Here is a 20,419-nt window from a genome sequence, read left to right on the forward strand (position 1 = left end):
GGTTGCGCCGGTCACGAAATAACCATTAGATCCAAGATCCATATATCACATCCACATACACGTTTGACTATAGAATCAAGTTTATATAGTAAGCCCATGACCGTCATACCAAACGTACTAGTGTACCATGTCATACGATGCATCTTATCAACTAGTTATTAAACCAGTTACCAAGTTATACGAAAATGTAGACATGATTATATCATACGCGTGCTTAGTCAGCTGACATATCGCACGTTTTTAAGGAAAGCAGTCATAAGTATTTATTTACCTCGTGTGCTCGCTTGAGTTCTCCGACATCATAAATCTCTGCTATAACAAAATACAATACATCATATATGCAGTACTAGAAAACTCTCCAAGTGACACAATAAGTTCTATCTAACAAAAGGGGCCATCGAAACCTTAAGCTCACATATTTGAGTTTCTGGGCGTACGTCCTGCTCTCTGGGCGAACGCTCGGCCTCATGGACGTACGTTCGGCTAGAGAGTAGAAACTCTTAGCCAGAAGCCCCAAACATGGTTTATCCTTCTAAGATGTGGTAAATCTCATCCTAGGCTTCTAATGGACACATGCAAGGTAAAAAACTTGCTAACATGCAAACTTTAAAGAAATCAAAGGCGAGTTTAAAGCTCTTCAGAATCATTCTTGGTTTTGTAAGAAAATGGGTACAAGAATTTTTCAAAGCATCTTTAAAACTTGTAATACTAAGAAAGTATTAATAACAACATGAAGGCAAAGGGAATGGTCAAGAAATTACCTTGATGATGGCAAAACTCCACCAAGGCTTTTACCTTTTCTTCAAAATCACTCATCACTCTAGGGTTAGGGTTTCTTGGTGTGAGGAGGGACTAAGGGTCGAAGGGAAGGGTTTATATAGGGGCTTGGGGCGTTCTCACTTTTGAAAAGGTGGAGAATGGGTTAAAATTACTTTTCAGAGTTGTCAGGGAACGTTCGGATACTATGGGGACAAACGTTTGCGTACTATTACATAATGAATAAAAGAGTTCAGACGTACGTTTGGGTATTACCTAATGGTTCAAAGACTGGTCAACGAATGCTCATGGTGGTCCCCCTAGCGTATGCTCGCACTTGGGTTAAAAGCGTATGTTCAGGTAGTCCCCATAGCATACTTTCAATCAAAGAATGGGTGTCTTGGGTTTTGCTTAAAAGAGCTCAAGGGTTTGGGCTACTAATAAGGGGTTTAGGTTTTAGGGTTATAAAACCATTTTTTATGAAAATGTTTTGTTGCCTTGTATAGTAAATTATTAGCCTTTTAAAACATGGTGTTTTATCGGGATATGACAAATTGTCACATAAAATTGACTTATATAAATTAAGTTGAATGCATAATTCATCATGACATTACAAATAATTGTTTTAAAACGATAAATATTGAAAAGATATCGTAGCTTTTGAGTTGATGGGTGAAATTATTTATTGACTAGGGTCATGTGTTTGTGTACTACTTGTCAGGCATATCACAATGTCTATTGGCAAACATTATTTTTAAGGATACAAATTTCCTCCAAATTAATTTGAAGAAAATTTCCTTCAACTTACTCTAATAAGTGATAAGTGTCATTTTTCACATGTTTTCTTTAATATTTTAACCGTCATTTATTGTCATTCTACTAATCTAGAAACCCAAACATTAATTTTTTAAAAACACAAAAATGTTGAATGACACTTGTCACTTATTAGAGTGGATTGAAAGAAATTTTTTCTAAACCAGTTTGGAGGAAATTTGCGTCCTATTTTTAATTGTTAAGATGCAATTTGTACACATATCCACTTGTAAGGTTTGATGTGAAGTCAACAATGAATAAGTAAAAGTGTATAGTTTAAAAATGACATTATGTTAGGTTAAAATATACATTCAAAGGATTGGCAAAGGAAGCGAAAAGACTTATATAAAGCTGTTTAGTTTGTTATATTAATCTTGGTCCCATACATAAATCTATAATAAACAATGACATCGTCATTTTTTTTCTTTTTTTTTCTCCTTTTTACAAAATGAATATCAAATATTTCTGAATAGATATCTTATTACATATTAAATTTGACCCATACATAAAACTATGGTAAACCACGATATAATGGTCAATAATTTTTTTTTTCTTTTTACAAAATGAATGGCAAATAATTATAAATAGATTCTCCCTTAATGTGTAATTCATAAAAGATGTTGAATTGTATCATCATATGATGACATAGTGTTGAGGACTTTGGGCCAAGTATGACAGCTTTTGAGATATTTGAATTTCCTCAAAATTATGTGTCTTCGCTTGTGTTATTAGTTTTTCTTATTAATTTAAAATTTTAGAAAAATGTGATGATTTAATATGATATAAAAAATAAAATAAAATAAAATAAGATAAAAATATGATTTTAAGGAAAATGATACATAGTTCATGTCCTTGCAAAACATACAGAAATTTGTTATAAATTGGTTTGTAGATAATTCATACAAACTAATCTAATAAAGTGACATATGTATGTCTCTTAGCTATTAAAAAAACATGTGAGAAGTACATGTTATTAAAAAAATATGTTTTTCTCACATGCTAAAGGACATATGTCACTTTATTAGATTGCTTTGTATGAATTAACTGTAAGAAAATCCTATGAAGTATGGCATTTATGCCACATTTATTTACGATTATATTTAATATAATTTCGGTTACTATTATATTTATTATAATTGTTTCGGTTACAATATCTAGGAATTTATTTTAGCAAAAGATGTTATGGAATTCAAAAGGATGTTATGAAATTTATTTCATTGAGTAATTTTGCTCCTTAATGGGAGGAACAAAATTAATAACAATTAAGAGCAAAGGTCACTGACCTACCTATAAAAAGCCATATGTATTCCATCATTTTACACGATATTATACTAGTAAACTTAGGCTAGAAGAACCTTTCTCTAAAATCTTGTTTTCTAGATTTCTAGATTCTCTGTTGCTGAAGAATTTTCTTCACTTCGCTTGAGCAAAGCAATGGCTATAGGTGATTCTAAAATCCTTTTATTTCCGCTGTGTTTTTTACTATAGCATAATTTAGTTTATATGCTTTCATGTGGTATCTGAGCCATCTCTAGGCTATATTGTCGAGTCTATAAATGCAAAATTTCTAGAGGATTCTGAACATAGTAGGAGTGCTTATCCTCAAAGGATTGCATTAGAAGAAGCACAAGAGTTGACTGAAACTCCTTCACCTAAAGGGCGTTTGATTATGCTCAAGGAAATTCAAAATGATTACCTTGAACCACAATCAATTTTAGAACAGCCAACTCATGAGGAACAAGTTCAGGATGAACCTACTCAACTTCCTCCAAATGCAAAGGAAGTAGGATTAAGAAGATCCTCTAAAATAACTAGACTAGCTATCCCTAGTGATTATGTTGTGTACTTCCAAGAGTCCGATTTTGACGTTGGGCCTAAGGATGATCCAAAATCGTTTTCCCAAGCCATGAGTGGAGATCACTCCACATTTTGGTTAAATGCCTTGAAGGAAGAGTTGGAATCCATGGCTAAAAATCAAGTCTAGGATCTCGTTGACTTACCGAAGGGAGCTATAGCCGTAGGCTGCAAATGGGTTTACAAAACTAAGAAGGATGCTTCCGGTAATGTTGAACGATATAAAGCTAGACTTGTAGCCAAGGATTTCACGCAAAATGAAGGCATTGATTATCATGAAACCTTCTCTCCAGTTTCAAAGAAAGATTCATTAGGATAATCATGGCATTAGTAGCTCTTTTTAATCTAGAGCTACATCAAATAGATGTGAAAATAACATTTCTAAATGGCGATCTTGAATAGGAGGTTTACATGAAACAACCTGAAGGTTTTGATGGTAACACTTAGAAAGCTTGCAAACTAACGAAATCTATTTATGGGCTAAAACAAACCTCCCGTCAATGGTATATCAAATTTCACAAAGTTATTACCTCATATGGTTTTATTGAGAACTTTGTTGATTAATGTATATACCTTAAGGTCAGTGGGAGTAAAGTAATCTTTTTAGTCTTATATATAGATGATATTTTGCTTGTAAGTAATGATTTAGGTTTACTACATGAGACCAAACAGTTCCTCTCTCAAAATTTTGAGATGAAAGATTTGGGTGAAGCCTCTTATGTCATTGGCATAGAGATTCACAGAGACAGAAAACAAAGAATAATAAAATTGTCACAAAAGGCCTACATTAAAAAAGTTTTAGAAAGATTCAGACTAAAGAACTATTCGGCTTCTGTAGCATCTATCATTAAAGGGGATAGATTCAGTAATGATCAATGTCCCCGAAATGTGTTGGAACAAGAGCAGATGAAGAATATTCCATATGCATCTGCAGTTGGAAGACTATTGTATGCACAGGTCTGCACTAGACTTGATATTGCAATGGCAGTTGGAATGCTGGGTCGATATCAAAGCAACCCAGGATTGGAACACTGGAAAGCTGCAAAGAAAGTCATGCGGTATTTGCAAGGGACCAAGGACTATAGTTTGACATACAGACACACTGACCATTTGGAGGTGGTTGGATATTCAGATTCGAATTTTGCTGGATGTGTAGATAGCAAAAAGTCTACTTCAAGGTATATATTTCTTCTTGCTGGAGGGGCTATATCCTGGAGAAGCAACAAGCAAACTATAGTTGCTACATTTACAATGGAGACAGAATTAATTGCGTGTTATGAAGCCACTACACAGGCATTATGGTTGAGAAATTTTGTTAGTGGTTTCAAAATTATTGATTCTATAGCAAGACCAATAAAGATCTTTTGCGATAATCGTGCTGCCATATTCTTCTCTAAAAATAATAAAAGTGGAAGCAGAAGTAAGCATATCGACATCAAGTACCTTCGTGTGAGAGAGAACATAAAAAGAAATGAAGTGTTCATTGATCATATTAGTACTGAATTGATGATTGCGGATCCTATGACTAAAGGTTTACCGGTAAAGCTATTTAAAAGTCATGTGGAGCATATGGGGCTCATTACTTCATTTTGTACTTGGTTCTTTCTTTTAGTCTATAGACATCAAGTTACTATTATAAAGTTTTTGTGCACATTTATTACCTTATCCATGAGGATAAAAATAAAGTTGGACCTGAATAGCTTATAGGAAGTTTATTCATAAAGTTTGATTGCCCATATGATACCCATTTAAAAGATATTGTACATTATAATGCATGGAATGGATGACTTATTATATAATGGTTTTAACGTCATGATTCATATGTAGTATTCCTTGTGTGAGTGAGAGGATTCCATAAATTGTTAGAATAAATAAACTAATGGTCATATTATAGAACCGAACCGTATAAGGAATTTATGTGTCATAAGAGACAAGTGGGAGAATGTAAGAAAATCTTATGAGGTATGGCCTTTATGCCACATTTATTTACGATTATATTTAATATAATTTCAGTTACGGTTATATTTATTATAATTGTTTTGGTTACAATATCATGGAATTTATTATAGCAAAAGATGTTAAGGAATTCAAAAGGATGTTATGAAATTTATTTCATTGGGTGATTTTGCACCTTGATGGGAGGAACAAAATCAATAAAAATTAAGAGTAAAGGTCCCTTACCTACCTATAAAAAGCTCTGTGTATTCCATCATTTTACACGGTATTTTACTAGTAAACTTAGGTCAAAGAACCTTTCTCTAAAATCTTGTCTTCTAGTTTTCTGGATTCTCTGTTTCTGGGGAATTTTCTTCACTTCTCTTGAGCAAAGTAATGGCTGGAGATGATTCTAAAATTCTTTTATTTCCACTGTGTTTTTTTTACTATAGCATAATTTAGTTTATATGTTTTCATTAACTACAAACCAATTTGTAGCAAATTTTTGTCTAGGCTAAACCAAGCAAGTGCCAACCATTCTTTTTTTTTTTTAATTTTTTAATAAAATATATATAAATTATTTTTTAGTAAGTGACGTGGAAAAATTGTTTAGAGCATTATTAGCAACTTCACCAAATTTTACTCAAAAAAATACCAAACATACACTTTTCTCTATTTTAACTTCCTGCTTTTTTAAGAGATTCCCGAGAGCTTCACAATTTTAACAAAATCCACTTTCATTATTCTATTTAAATATTTCATATTTTTTAATATTTGTCTCATTCTATCTGTAATATTTTTAAAATTTTGTATTTCTCCTAACGGTCATATTTTTTGAATTTTTGCCTTATCCTAAAGGTTATATTTTTGAAAATTTGTCATATACTAACAAATGTTGATGGTGAGACTTGAAATGAAGAGATGCACTAATGGATAAAAAATGACGCTCTTTAGAGACAACGCTAAGCAAAGTGGGTGAGAAAAGACAAAAAAAATGGATGAGAGGCATACGTGACAAAACGAAAAGAAAATAAGGATAGAACAAAAAGTTTTTAATCATTTTTTTTATGTATTTGGTGAGTGAACAATGCTTACCGTTAATACAGTTTCCGGTACGGTAAATACAGGGATAATTTTGCTATCTACTTCCTCAATCTGCAAGACAAAAGTGTTAAGAGCATTTACCGAAGATGTTCTGGTGGATCATCCTCTGATGCTTAAGTTAGCTTCTTCTCGTTGATTCAATTCAAGAGTCAAAAATATATTGCATACCTTCTTGCATTGTGTGCGAGCCTATTTTTAGGCCGGGTCGGTTTGAGCCAAAGATGGTAACCAAGCTAGAAACCCGAGATTCGGGGGTAATTAAACAGCGATCAAATTGATGATCCGATCTTGTGACTATTACAGGCAAATTGTATCTGCCTTGGTAGTTTAATGCATATCCTATGAATAGCGCCCTGCATATCCCGAGTATAATGAGCATGATATCTTTCCATATTTGTTCTTGGAGGTTTCATTTGATCTCTATGATAGACTCGATTGACAGCCTACTTGGGCCACCCATCTGGCCTCATAGATCCAAGAGGCAAGCATACCTGACCACATTATCCCGAGATAGTACTGGCCTTTGACCGTGCCAACAACCTTATGGGTTTTGGGCTTTGATGACATCTATACTTTTGGGCTATTACGAACCAGGCACATTGGCTCGGTCCTTATTTTATATGTGTAACACTTACTATATGTTTTTCAACAAAATAATGAAGTTACCAAGGAGGGATTTAGAGTTATTTTCATCAAATTGGTTCGCCAAAATAACCAAAAAAAAAAAAAAATGATTAGTCTAATAATGCTCTTACGTGTTATTAACAAAGTAGTGTAGACAATTTTGAGCATAAAAGAGTAAAATAAAATAAAAAAAGGTTAAAAACTTGAAATTTTAGAAATTCAAGTAATAAATTAAAGAGAAATGCTTGGTTTCATTAAAAAGTCCATCTTTTGGCCATTTTAATCTTAGGTGGCATGACCAATTTTAAAATTAATAGATTTTAAACAATAAATTAATAGATTTATGAAAAATGGGCAATGCCACCTAGGATTAAATGGCCAAAAGATTGACCTTTTAATGAAGCTAAACATTTCTCTAAATTAAAATCACACGATTTTTGAAAAAGTAAATTTTTATTTTTCCTTCCCTATATCACACTTTATTTCCATGAATCTAACACGCTTTGATAAATTCCCATTTCCCACGCTTCACAGTTGGCTATTATCATAAATAAATAAACACTGTTCCACTTCCTTCGAAAAAAAAAAAAACAAAAAAAAGAGATAGGGCAGAAAATCAGGTTGTCGACGTGGCAGCATGTATACCGGTACATCAGTGACACGTGGGTCCTACGGTTGATATCCTACCAATTGCCAGAAAAGTGAAAGCCTCGTCTACGACCAGCAACAATCTCTGAAAGAAAAGGAAGGCCGATCGAGTGCGCTTCCAAGACTCCATGGCCGCACATTCTCCAGCTCCATTACCGCCCTCATTCAAAGGCAACAGGCAGTCAAAACCCAAATTTCTCAACTCAACCTCGCTTCCCTCCAATCCACCTCTTATAGTTTCGCTTCCTTATCACCATCGCCAGCGCAAGGCATTGAGAATTTCGGCCTCCGTTTCGTTCTCCAATCCAGAGGTGCGAACCGGTCCCGGTGACCTTGTTGCGTCTATCCTCTCCAAGGTGTGTCCATTTCCATCATCTTTAATTTCCCTGTGATTTTTGCCTTAGAAAATGTTCCAAGAATGGGGTTTTATGCTGAGCGGTTATTAATATTATAATATATCAAAATATGTGATATGGTATGTTATTTTATTTATGATAGAATATATGTTATGTTAGAATATTTACTTTATGAAATAATTACTTTTTAGAGGATTGATTGTAATTGATATAATTTTATTACCGCACTTATTTTATTTCCACTTCTACCACTTGTAATAAAAACAAATAGGGAATGTAAGCTTACTGATATTCTTATGACTAGTTGTGATAAATCATTAGTTGTTTCATAAGCTTAAATTAATAGGAATCGGTAAATTTAATCGTTTGATTAATATTCTAATACTCACTTTTATTTTATAGACAGTTATACAGTCAGTGTTATTTTTTATCATTTCCCTTTTCCATTTTTCTTTACCATTGTTGTGGTTCCTCATTTTCATTTCTTGTACTGAAATAATTGCTTCTGTTGTTCCCACTGCCCTTCTACTTTTCGAATATGACAGCCTAACTTTTTGTTTTTCTGGACTAAGATGATATGTTACCTTAAATCCTTCATTTTATGCCATGGTTTTTAAATATGTAGACAGGGAAACTGAGTTATATCTCTGAATCAGGTGATACAAACAGATAGAGGAGTTTTGCTCAAAAAAGAAGAACACAAAGAGGTAGCTGCAGTGGCCGAAGAATTGCAGAAATACTGTATTAATGAGCCTGTGAAATGCCCTCTTATATTTGGAGGTAAAACTGCTCAAGCTTCTGATTGATTCCGAGAACTTTCTTGCACCAATCCAGTTCTTCTTCACATATTCTATTTCTTTCTTTTGTTCAATAAAATCATTTAGTCGAAAGAAGAATACGTTTAACTGATAAATCATCAGTTATCCCAAAAGTTTAAGCTGATGGAAGAGGTAAATTTAATTACTTAATTATTACTTTAACACTCTCCCTAACGTGTAGGCTCAAATTTTCTTTTAATAGGTAAGGCCCAACACGTGAAATATTTAATTTAAATGAGGCATGATTTGACGAAGTCAAGGTTCAATCCTATGACCTTTAACTTTGATACCACGTTAAATTACCAGTTATCCCAAAAGTTTAAGTTGATAAAAAGAGGTAAATTTAATCAATTAATCATTACTTTAACAACAATAACCTTGCCAACATCCTGAAACAATTTATCTTGTTTAATTCCCAATGAGCTTTAGCTTAAATGGTACCTCCTTCTCTTGGCAAAAGAGTAGGTTGGAAGTTGAGATCGTAGGTTCAAGAGCCGCTGGATGCTTCTGTGACTTACCAATCAATAAGCAATATATCATGTTTTATGCTTTTATCAATCCACCAGGTGAATGAGACATGTACAATGCTTCCTAAACAAGAAGTTTGAATCCCAGAGTACAATAAATCCACCATTGGTGCCTGGAGATAGCAAATTACATGCTTCTTTTTTTTACTGAATCGTAGTACCATATTTTATGCCAATGGTTTACAGGAGGGCCTCCCTGTGACAGTCATCTATTTGGGAGTTGTTCATTGCTCCTTGTTGCTTCTAAGTTGGTTTTTATTGTTCATTGTATCATGGGTTGACAATATAAGTGCTTTTCAGATTGGGATGTGGTGTACTGTTCAAATCCAACATCACCTGGTGGTGGCTACAGGAGTGCATTGGGCCGCCTTGTTTTCAGAACAAAGGAAATGATACAGGTTGTTGAAGCTCCCGACATTGTTAAGAACAAGGTCTCCTTTTCTGCTTTTGGGTTTCTGGATGGAGAGGTCTCTTTGAAAGGTATGCCATCAGCAATTTTATTGTATGAAAGGGAAAAGCCATAGTCGTAATTCATTTGTACTGCCCGTGAAGGTCAGCTCGAATGGTCGACTTATTTGGTTAATACCACAAGATCGGCTGATCAAGTCCTCAATTAACTAATTCATGGTTCTTGCATGGATGGTCTTGTATCCGGGGTTTACCCAACAGGGATGGGTCACAAAGTGGCCCTGCCTTAAAGGGTTCCAAGTCATAGGAAAAAAAAAAGAAAAGAAAAAGAAGCCATAATCGTACCATTGCACATATCTTCTTTGTAATGAAACTGAAACCTTATAATTTCAGGAGTATGGGCTGTCTATGGCTTGGCCTGCAATGAACAAGTTATTTAACTTGTTTTTATCTTCTATCAAGTGTTATTTCATCTTTTCAATGCCAATATTTTTGCTTTGTATCTTCACATCAGGAACACTGAAGGCTCTGGATGATAAATGGATACAAGTTATATTTGAGGCACCAGAACTGAAGGTAGGAGCATTGGATTTCAGATATGGTGGTCAGAGTGAGGTCAAACTCCAAATCACATACATAGATGACAAGATAAGGCTGGGGAAGGGCTCTAGAGGTTCTCTATTTGTTTTCCAAAGACTCAATTAAACTGTTTTAAGTGTTTGTCACTTGGAGAACATTTTTCTCCATCACTACCTAATGCAGTATCAGTGGTTTTGCACCATTAGCAAGCTTCTTTGTAGGGCCTGTTTTGATAATTATGACATTACCTCATGTACTAATGTTAATATACTTTGGATGAAAGTCTGTACATCTACCCCCTCCCTCCAAAAATGGATTGCATTCAATTGAATTTCCAAGCTTTTACCCCAGGGATATTTTTATATAAGTAATTAAGGGGGCCACTGCAAAAACAGTGTCAAATCTTTTTGTGTTTCTTTATTTTTGGTTCTTGCTTAAGAAGAAGTTGCTTATGTTTTACTTTACATGCATTTTGGACGCATATAAGTTTAATAGATTGAATTTAAAAAACGTTCTTCAAACCTAATTTAGAGGAAAATTTTGTCCTATAATGTGTTAATAATATCACACCCGGTATGCTATCCACAATATTTCTTCCATGCCGTCATAATGTGCCAGTTTTGTGCAAAGGGTCCAACTCCTCTTTCAGGTTCTTAGAGCATCTACAATGGAATCTTTAAAAAAAATTTCAAATTTTCAAGAACACCCATACTTCTTTTTTTTTTGGGTAAAGTCTACATACTCTCCTTAAATTACCATTCAATTAACAATGTCCTCCCCAAACTTTTAATTGTGACAATGTCCCCCTCAAACTACTAATCAATTGTCAATACACCCTCCTAATGACAAAAATACCCTTAATAATATTTTTTAAAAAAAAAACAATGAAAGAAAGAAAAGAAATTGAAGCTCAAGGACGACAGCTACTTCGACAAACTCCCCCTCAAGATCATTCACAGTTTGCTACACTTCTCTCTTTCCTAGGGTTTTCAATTTCAATTATTGCAATCTGGTTTGTTGATTTTGAAAGCAAAAAGAAAACAAAAATCGCATATGGTATAGTGCTTAAAGATTTGTCTGAATTGCCAATTACTTGTCTAGTTAAGCAATCTGTTCATTAATTAGTGTGATCGAACTCAATTTTCTTGCAATTTAGTCGTTCAATCTATTGAATTGATGAAGAAGTATTAAAACTTTTTTTTTTTTTTTTTGGATGAATTTGACTCTGCTATAAATTTTGGCAGATTATGATGAAATTTTCCTTATTCTCATTGAAGGATATAATTACATCTTGAATTTCGTTAATTTCTCATGGCTTTTTACCGAATTTCAAAGCCAAATACATGAAAATTTGTGAGATTTTCTTGATTCAAAACCATTTCGCCGAATGGGGGTGATTCGTTTAAAAATAAAAAAATAAAAAAAGTTTTTAATTTTTTTTTTCTCGAATTTATAATGATATTTTGGTCTTATTACAAATAATTTAAGGTCGTTTTTGTCTTTATACTGGCTTTGGGGGTAAAATGACAATTAATTGGTAGTTTGGTTGGGATATTATCCCAATTGAAAGTTTGGGAAAGACATTGTCAATTGGGTAGTAGTTTGAGAGGAGTATGTGGACTTTTTTTTTTTTCTATTTTGAAGACATACTTTTAAAAAACCCTCTACATCTCATTCTTTATATTGGAAAATGACTCATTTTTTACTCTTTCTTTTTGGCTTAAAAAAATAATTAAAGAGAGAAATAGAGTTTGGAAAGTAAAATGAATAAAATAGGAGATAAATGATGTAAAGTGATTCTTCATATACGAAAGATCATTGTAACATATCCTTTAAAATGAATGAGGACGCGTGTGTGGTTGCCTAAGCCGAGTATTGATGGTCATGATGTTAACCTAATAGGGTTTTGTTTTGTTTACGGAATTTTGTCTACTGTAATGGCCTTTGTTGGTGGTATCAGTTACTTTGATGGATCAAGTAATTTATTTGACCAATTTCTAATTGTTATTAGGAATGCTTTATCTTTCTTGTAATTCCCCTTTTTTCTCTTCTCCGCATTGATTTTTTTTTAAAAAAAATAAAAAATAAAAAATAACAAACAAACAATGAGGCCAAATAGGTGATTTTAAGGTGTGGTTCATCAAAATTTAAAGAAAATAGGTGTTTAAAGGATCACAACATTGTGGATGCTCTTAAGCTCTTTACCCATGATGCAATGAACTATATATTGGATTTTGGAGAATCGATTACATTTGATAAAAACAATAAGATCTAGCCATGTCAAGCATCTCATCATGATTATATACATTAAATGTTTGATATTGTTATATTCAATGATAAATGCAACCTCTATTAACGTTTGATGACGTTTCTTATATTTACTGACACTTTTGTTACATTAATCGAAGTTGCTATCAAACCCAACCAAAGCGAGTGAAAGGTAAATTGTTTTTAGTGGAGACGTGAGTCCCACACCGGAAGCGAGTGAAAGGAGTAACGCGGAGGCTCTTGTATATAAAGCGAGATAAGAAAACTGTTAGACATACTTACCTGGACGGGGTCTATGGGTGGTCAAGACGGCCCATGGCCTAGGTCAGTGGCCTCCATTGCACCTTGGAGGGGTGCTGCCCTAAGGTCTGCCCAACGTGGCAGAGCCTACGTCATAATTTGTGGTAGTGAGGGCCTGCTTTCGCGCGGCCCTTGTTCCAAATCAATTTAAAATATTTTGTTCTATTTTCTCTTGGGAAGAAGGTGCTTTCGTTTTGCTTAAAGTGCTAATTTTTGAGCTAATTTTTAATTAAGGGTGTGTTTAGAATTGTGATTTTATAAGAATAATTTGTAATTTTATTGTAAAATGATTTTTATAAGTAAGTTAGTGGGTTATTACAAAACAGACTATTTCTTTGTTAGGCATAATTTTTATATATTAAAAATATTTTTTAACGCAATTAACTTCCTAAGCTTGCAACCTAGATTTTAAACTTTTGGGTAATTAGCAAAATATCCACGTTTTCACGCCTTACCAATTTTGACTACCTATAAAATTTTCATTTATTCACAAATCTGTACAAGTCATTTTATCAACTCTCTTTTTGGTTTCCGGTTTCTGTTTCCGTGGCTTCTCCAATGCTCCACATTGCCACCTCCCTTCGCTGCTACTGGTGTTTTGTGGTTTTTTATTTTTCTGCTTTGTATTTCTTCATTTCTATTCTTGTGCATTTGTTGTGTTGTTTTTGCTTTATTTTTCTTGTTTTTCTGCGTTGTTATTTGGGCTTTTGTCTCCCTGATTCGTTGTTGTGTTTTAATTTAGAGACTCTCATACCAAAATTTAGGGGTGTTCACTCCTCTCCAACGGCACCTAATGGAAATGCAGTGCCTCTTCAAGCTGGTCAGCATCTTGGTCAGCTTCTACGAACACCATTTGTGGTGCCTTTTCTTGGTTTTTCAACCAAGATCCAGAGGACGGGGCATTTTTTGGCCTATTTTCTATTATTTGCTTGTATTTATTGCAGTGTATTTTTATTTTGAGACTGTTGTTGGAGAACCCACCCTTATTTTGATTTTTCAACCAAGATCCACAGATCTATAGTGCCATTTCTTTCATTTCCAATTCTTTGGGAATTACATTTTAAAAAAAAAAACCATATATTTAATATTTGATGAATAATGTTACATATTACATTTTATTCTATCATTATTTTGTTAAGTTGAGATAGCGTTGCCCATTAACTATTGATTTTTTATTAGTATTATTATTATAAATGAAGGCCTGATCCAATGGTTAATGTACACTATCCTATCAACTCAGTGAAATAAAAGTGCAATATGTAAAATTACTCATATTTAACTTATTTAACTTACATGAAATGACGAGATAAATTAGTTGTTATTATTATTATTATTATTATTTGTTGCGTTATTATTATTATTTTTTAATAATGACTTATTTATTTGCGTTTCTCATGATATATTATGTTACACGATGCCGGCCCAACCATTGACCCATTGAACGAATGATTCAGTTACCAAATCCTTCTATCGGGTCGACATGGGTCCGGGTTCGCTCTCTATAGCCTTTCCTCCTCTCTCGTCGCCGCCAATGGCGATCTCGTCCTGTGCCGGTCTTCACACAAAGGGCTCCAATCTTCTTCCAGGTTCTTACACTCTCTAAACACGCATTTCACATCAGCAACACCACATTTTCACTCATATTTGATGAATAAAATTTCAGCTGCTGGAGCTGGACAATGTAAATACACGGGCCAATCAGTGGTGTGCACCATCTCCATTCTATAAAGCAATTTCCTTTTATGATATTTACAGCATAAAATTTCACCAATAATTTTGGGCAGAGAGCTCTTCCTATACGGATATTAACGGTTGGGAAAAAGCGCTCCCGTGGGGTGCAACTCGTAGTCGATGAGTACATCGGAAAAATCAAGAACTATTGCATTGTTGATGATGTTCAAATACGGTCTAATCCTAGAAATGCACGGTATGGTCCCTTTATTATAATTTTGTTTTGTTAGAATATTGAGTCAATTATGAAATTCTTCATTTCCTATTAATTTAAAATTTTGAGATAATTAGTGATTTATTATAGGATTACAGGGCAGTGATCTTGAGTTCAAGCTCCGATTTCATAATTTACTACTCATTTAACGCCCAACACTTAGTATTAAGACAGTTTGAGCCCACACAATTGAGGAACAATATAATATTAATTTATCATTTCTTATCAACCTAAACTTTTAGGGATAGTTGTTGATTTAACATTATGATTTTTAGCTAAAATGAATTTTAAACTTATTCAATTGTTACACAAGTCCGTTTGGTTAAGCGGTTTGAAAAAATGGCGATTTTAAAATGCAGTTAATGAAAACGCAATTGAGTGTTTGATAAATCACAGCTCAATCTTGAAAATAGTATATTTTTAAAAATGCATCCATTTGTGTTCGGTCTGAAAATGTGACCATCATTTAAAAAAAATGCAATTTCAAACGAGACATTTTCACGATTTTGTTTCAAAACACACTTTTGACCTTGCAAAATTGCAGGGCCAAACAGTATCTATAACTTGTATTTAAGTGTCTTATAGGCAAGAAAATGATAACTCAATGCCCTGTGTTGTAGTGATGCGAGGGCTCAGGTCGATGACGAGGACGCGGCTGTCATGAACCTTATCAGGTCTGATGACTGGGTACAGTTTCAAGCTAAATTGAGCAATATAGATTGTATGCAGTGACTTCAACCTGCCTGCTAATTGGAGTGAGGTTTTGTTTGGTATTTTAAATGCTTGTATTTTGTTGCATGTACTACATCACTTATTTGGATTTTCTAGAGATGGGATTGTTTCAATTCTTTAACCAAATGATTCTAATAGCTGCATTTTCTGTAGTAAAAGATTTGTAGCTCACAATACTTTGGAAAAGGAAGTAGCATGCCTTTCCCTTATTTCTGTGGGACTTGTAAAAGCTACTTCACACTATTGCAAGAAGGGTTACAGAGTGTGCTTATATCTCCATTTTTTGATCATGCGCTTTTAGGTTGTGATGTTGGATGAGAATGGACAAGACATTGGGTCTGAGCAGATGGCTGAGTTAGTGGGGGATGCCGGGAATACAGTATGAGGACCTTAACTTTGATTTTTTTTAAATGTTCTATTGTATGCTTGAAATCCCTATCTATCTTGCCATATACATATTGGAATTGCATGCTGGCAAGATGGTGTAAAAGCAGAATATGATGTTTATCAACAAATCATGCACTTGCTTTTGGTGGACTGCCTATCTGATATGCTTTTGACAACCCAATATCTTTCTTTCTAAGTTGGCATGTACTAAAGGCACTTAAAGCATGGTGCTTCATCCATGAATCCAGTATCTTAGGTTGTACTTGGAACCAACTTCAAAGAAGAGTGACTTGGTGTCACTAAAATGTCCTTTATTGGCCAAATGATCTGTCTGGGTAATACTAATCAGAATTTCATTTTTTCGGGCAATCCTTACGGTAATCATCCATCATTTAACATTAGTATTAAATTGCCTTACCTTTTCAATGAAGTACAGTGGACTTTTTTCCATAACACAATTTGTGACTTGTAGAATGTATACGCGACAAAGTAGACTATGCCCTGGTTCTTTATTCAGCAAAGCTATTCTGTCATTGCTGAATTCTTAGAAAAAATAGAGGTGCTTCTACAAGTGGCTATCTCTATGATTATTTTCAAAATATGAGTCTCACTTCTCCCATTGATGCTTCAATATTTGATGCATCCCAAAACAAAAGTGATGGAATTGTATAATCCTATACCAATTGGATCTCTGTTTCCTTGCACCTTAATGGTACCTACTTTGTCTATTCAATAATTTGCTTTTCTCCAACAATGTGCTTCTAAATTGTTCATTTTATCAACACTGTAAAACGTTCCTCTCTCACTGATTTTTTCTGTCATTGGATTTATAACTTGGTTCCCTTTAACTTGATTCCACTATTCAATTGCTTAGCACCTCGTGATGTTTACAATTATTATCTTTTAGGCTACAATATCTTTGTATTCTAGTGCACGTGCTTCTACTTTTTCTATACCATGAGTGCTGCTTTTTTTTTTAGCTACTCCTGTTTTGTTTTAATGGAGAATAGAAGGATATTCAGTCTGGTTGAGAGGTATCAAGTCCAGTTACTGTTGTGACCAAAAAGTCAAGAACATAGAAGGTTCGCATTATCTATTTCTATGCAAGGTTAATTTGAATTTTTCTCCTAGATGGTTCATAGCTTATGATGACTCAAACTCTAGCTCCTAAACAACATTCTTGATTTAACTTGTCGTTTGTGTAACTTGAGCTTGGCATGTATATGATTTTCTAATGTATAATACATGGTTTCACTCCTTTCTTTTTTTTTGGTAGGGAGCTTCTAGATTATCATTTTGCATAGGTGGACCCTATGGTCATGGACGACAAATGCGCAAGCGAGCTAACTTATCAATCAGGTTGTCTACGTTGGTCTTGAATCATCAGATTGCAGTGCTTGTGCTGATGGAACAGCTGTATAGGTAATAATATTTTGTTCTCCTGTTGCATTTGGAATTCTATGTTCTGTTGTTCCTGGTTACCGAAGTATAGCCTTTTCTTTGTTAAATAATTGTATGTAGATGTTTAAGGCATCAATTTGAAAGTATTATCTCCGTGTTTTTATACTGAATATTGTGTTCCTTGGAAAGTTAATAAGGTCAGGTAAATGGCAGTGTGCTCGCTTTAAAATAGAGGATTGTCTATCACATGAATAAGCAATTGTATTTATTTAAGATTAAGCATTCGTTGCAAGTGCAATATGCAGCAATTTGGAAACCTCTACGATGGTGAGTACTCAATTTCCCACTTGATGGCTGCAGCCATTATTGGCTACACTACTATTTCCATCACCAGATTCACCACTCAAAACCAAAAATTATTTCCATAACCACCATGAAAACTCCATATATCATGCTCTTGAGAATATGTTCTTCTATTAAATCAGTAGGATAACACATGCTTTATTTTCTGATTTTTAGGTCATGGACTATTCTGAAAGGACAAAAGTATCATCACTAGATATTCTCATGATCTGAACCATGTCTCATAGGTATTACTGAGATGGACCCTATCTTTTCTACTGTCCTTTTCTTTTTCTTTTTTCTTCCTTTTAATGATATGCTACAGCATGATTATTTAAATGCTCTGTCCACTTTTACCAGGCTGTAGGTATTACTGAGGTGGACACTGTCATTCTACAGCATAATGGACACTGTCTTTGATGTGATTGAACCTGTGGATTTTAATAGTTGCTTCATGCATAATACTTGAAAAGTCTGCAATATTAAAAAAAAAAAAATTAGCATACGGTATTGAAAGATTCATCTTCTTGGTTAGAAAAGAGTAAACCTATGTGGGGTGAAATTTAAAACCGCCTAACCGCAACCGCTAACCGCTATAACCGTTAACCGCCTAACCGCTTTGAAAGCGGTTAGTAAAAACCGTTAACCGCCTAGCCGGTTGCGGTTAGCGGTTAGTGGGTTTTGGAAAACTGCTAACCGCTAATCACTACCTGCTAACTGTTTTATATATATATATTTCATATTTCATATAATAAATAACAATATATATTTGGAAATGGGCCTCAAGTTTCAAGTTCAATCATGTTGGTTTTTTTGGTTGCTTGTGAGTTTATGAACTTGTTTGTGTTTTATTTTATTTCGATGTTGTGTATAAGACTATAAGTGAAGTAATGATTTTGTTGTAATTTTATTTGTATATTGTATGATGTGTAGATTTGTAGAAGGTGGCCAATAAGATTTTGGTATATAGCAATTTTTAATGCTACAATGGCAATGAAAAGGAAAAAACCAAAAAAACAAAAAACATTTAAAATGAGCAAAAAAAAGTTTAAAGTGAGCCCAAAACCGGCCCAAAACCGGTCCAAAACTAATCCAAAATCGGTCAAAAAAAAAAGCCCAAAAAAAGCAGTTAGGAAAAAAGCGGTTATCTCAAAGCGGTTAACTGCCTAGGTAGTTAACCGCTATCCGGTGAGCGGAGGTGGTTAGTAAAAATTACTAACTGCTTAGGCGGTTGCGGTTAGCAGTTTTAGCTATTAACCGCTAACCGCAACCGCTATTTCACCCCTAAACCTTTGTTTGGTTTTCACTGGTTTGTCTTGTTTAAAGAGAGCTTAGCTATCTTGCTTTGCTTCTCAATTTCTTCTTTCTTTCTTGAAATTCTGGGTGCCTCCAAATTTTACTTCCTACGTTTAAGTTTTGTGCCCCTTTATACTTTCTAATGACCACCCTCAAAAAAAAGCAACTATGTAATATAGTATAAATAAAATAACTATCCCAAACTCAATGTTATATCAGAGTATGATACTTTTCACACCAATTTCATATCGGTTGATATGACGTATTTTAAGTGGCTTTTTATTATTTTTTTTAGGTGGCTGACATAAGAAATTACTTAAAACACGCAATGTTAACGAGTATGAATTGAGTGCAATAAATGGGTGTTAAGAGTAACATTACTAATTCTATTAACAGGGATTGTTCAATATTTCCAACCTGCCCATTAATTGGTGCAACAAGGTCTCTAAGGGCATTGGTTCTACCAATTGTCACAAACTTGGATGCACTCAATTTTTTCTTGAGGAGATGTTATCTTATCATGCTACTATTTTCTCTTTTGATTTGACAGTTACATAAATTGTTTTTCTGTGTAAAACGTAAGACCCAACTTGAATGAAAAGCATTTTATTGCATTTTCTCGGTGGATTATTATTATAGATACTAAGATTGTAATGTTACACGTCACATCAGTTAATATGGCATGTTAAGTAGCCTTCTATGTCAACCACTTAAAATACGTCACATCAATCGGTGTGAAATTGGTATAATAAATAAGTGTGAAAAGTAGTGTTATTCGTACTGAAGAGCTCTTATATTTGCATGGCAAGCTGCATTGGACAGACCGACACATTTTGGCATGTACTCTAATGGACTTCTGAAGATGAAGCTCATCATGAAGATTAAATGTTACTTGCAGCATTTGATAAATATCTTCAGTTGCTTCCCGGTGAAAATGCACTAAATGCATGCTATGATGCCCTAAAGACAATCCCTGGCATTATGTCCTAGTTTTTTTTTTTTTTTTTTTTAATAGCAAAGCATCATGCTATAACAATAGCCATAGCTCTTAATTTTTGTATTCTAAATATTGTTTTGCATATCTTTAGTATTATATGATATTAATACAATTCATTTCTTTTCCCAAAATAACCCGAGAAAGGCGATCAAAATAGCATCAGATATGATGATGTATTTTTAAAAGGAAAATTTCATGAAAACTTATGCCATTCCTTATTTTAAATGACAATTAGTTTGATTCATGAATTGCCCCCCAAAACTTCATAAATTTTGTTAGAATGAGGTTAAAAGGGTTGCACTCTGTATTAAAATCAGAAAGGCACGAAG

The 20,419-nt window shown here is 33.9% G+C and overlaps 2 protein-coding genes and 1 non-coding gene across 5 annotated transcripts; all 3 read left to right on the plus strand.

The window, feature by feature from the left end:
• The first annotated feature begins 7,816 nt into the window (after nucleotides 1-7,816).
• Nucleotides 7,817-10,704, plus strand: LOC132189841 (probable plastid-lipid-associated protein 8, chloroplastic). Its single transcript, XM_059604652.1, has 4 exons — nucleotides 7,817-8,090; nucleotides 8,747-8,870; nucleotides 9,736-9,915; nucleotides 10,358-10,704. The coding sequence occupies exons 1-4, from the start codon at nucleotides 7,863-7,865 to the stop codon at nucleotides 10,546-10,548; spliced, it is 723 nt and encodes a 240-aa protein (XP_059460635.1). The 5' UTR covers nucleotides 7,817-7,862; the 3' UTR covers nucleotides 10,549-10,704.
• A 2,260-nt stretch (nucleotides 10,705-12,964) lies between these two features.
• On the plus strand, nucleotides 12,965-13,125 carry LOC132191188 (U1 spliceosomal RNA). Its single transcript, XR_009441217.1, has one exon. It is a non-coding gene; the product is annotated as a U1 spliceosomal RNA (small nuclear RNA).
• Nucleotides 13,126-14,427: 1,302 nt separating this feature from the next.
• LOC132189842 (putative RNA methyltransferase At5g10620) lies at nucleotides 14,428-20,063 on the plus strand. Of its 3 annotated transcripts, none has more exons than XR_009441063.1 (8): nucleotides 14,428-14,576; nucleotides 14,654-14,694; nucleotides 14,775-14,917; nucleotides 15,556-15,622; nucleotides 15,969-16,046; nucleotides 17,331-17,476; nucleotides 17,645-17,782; nucleotides 17,975-18,042. XR_009441063.1 is itself a non-coding variant. In XM_059604654.1 (8 exons), exons 1-7 carry the CDS (start codon nucleotides 14,471-14,473, stop codon nucleotides 18,012-18,014), a joined length of 621 nt encoding a protein of 206 aa, XP_059460637.1. In that variant the 5' UTR covers nucleotides 14,428-14,470; the 3' UTR covers nucleotides 18,015-18,045; nucleotides 19,903-20,063. The 3 variants fall into 3 exon arrangements, 2 of the variants coding, with proteins under 2 accessions (XP_059460637.1, XP_059460636.1); XM_059604654.1 differs by lacking the exon at nucleotides 17,645-17,782 and adding an exon at nucleotides 19,903-20,063 and having other exon boundaries at nucleotides 17,975-18,045; XM_059604653.1 differs by lacking the exon at nucleotides 17,645-17,782 and adding an exon at nucleotides 18,158-18,437 and having other exon boundaries at nucleotides 17,975-18,045.
• Nucleotides 20,064-20,419: the final 356 nt, after the last annotated feature.

Source organism: Corylus avellana, chromosome ca8, assembly GCF_901000735.1.
Source record: "Corylus avellana chromosome ca8, CavTom2PMs-1.0".
NCBI lineage: Eukaryota > Viridiplantae > Streptophyta > Magnoliopsida > Fagales > Betulaceae > Corylus > Corylus avellana.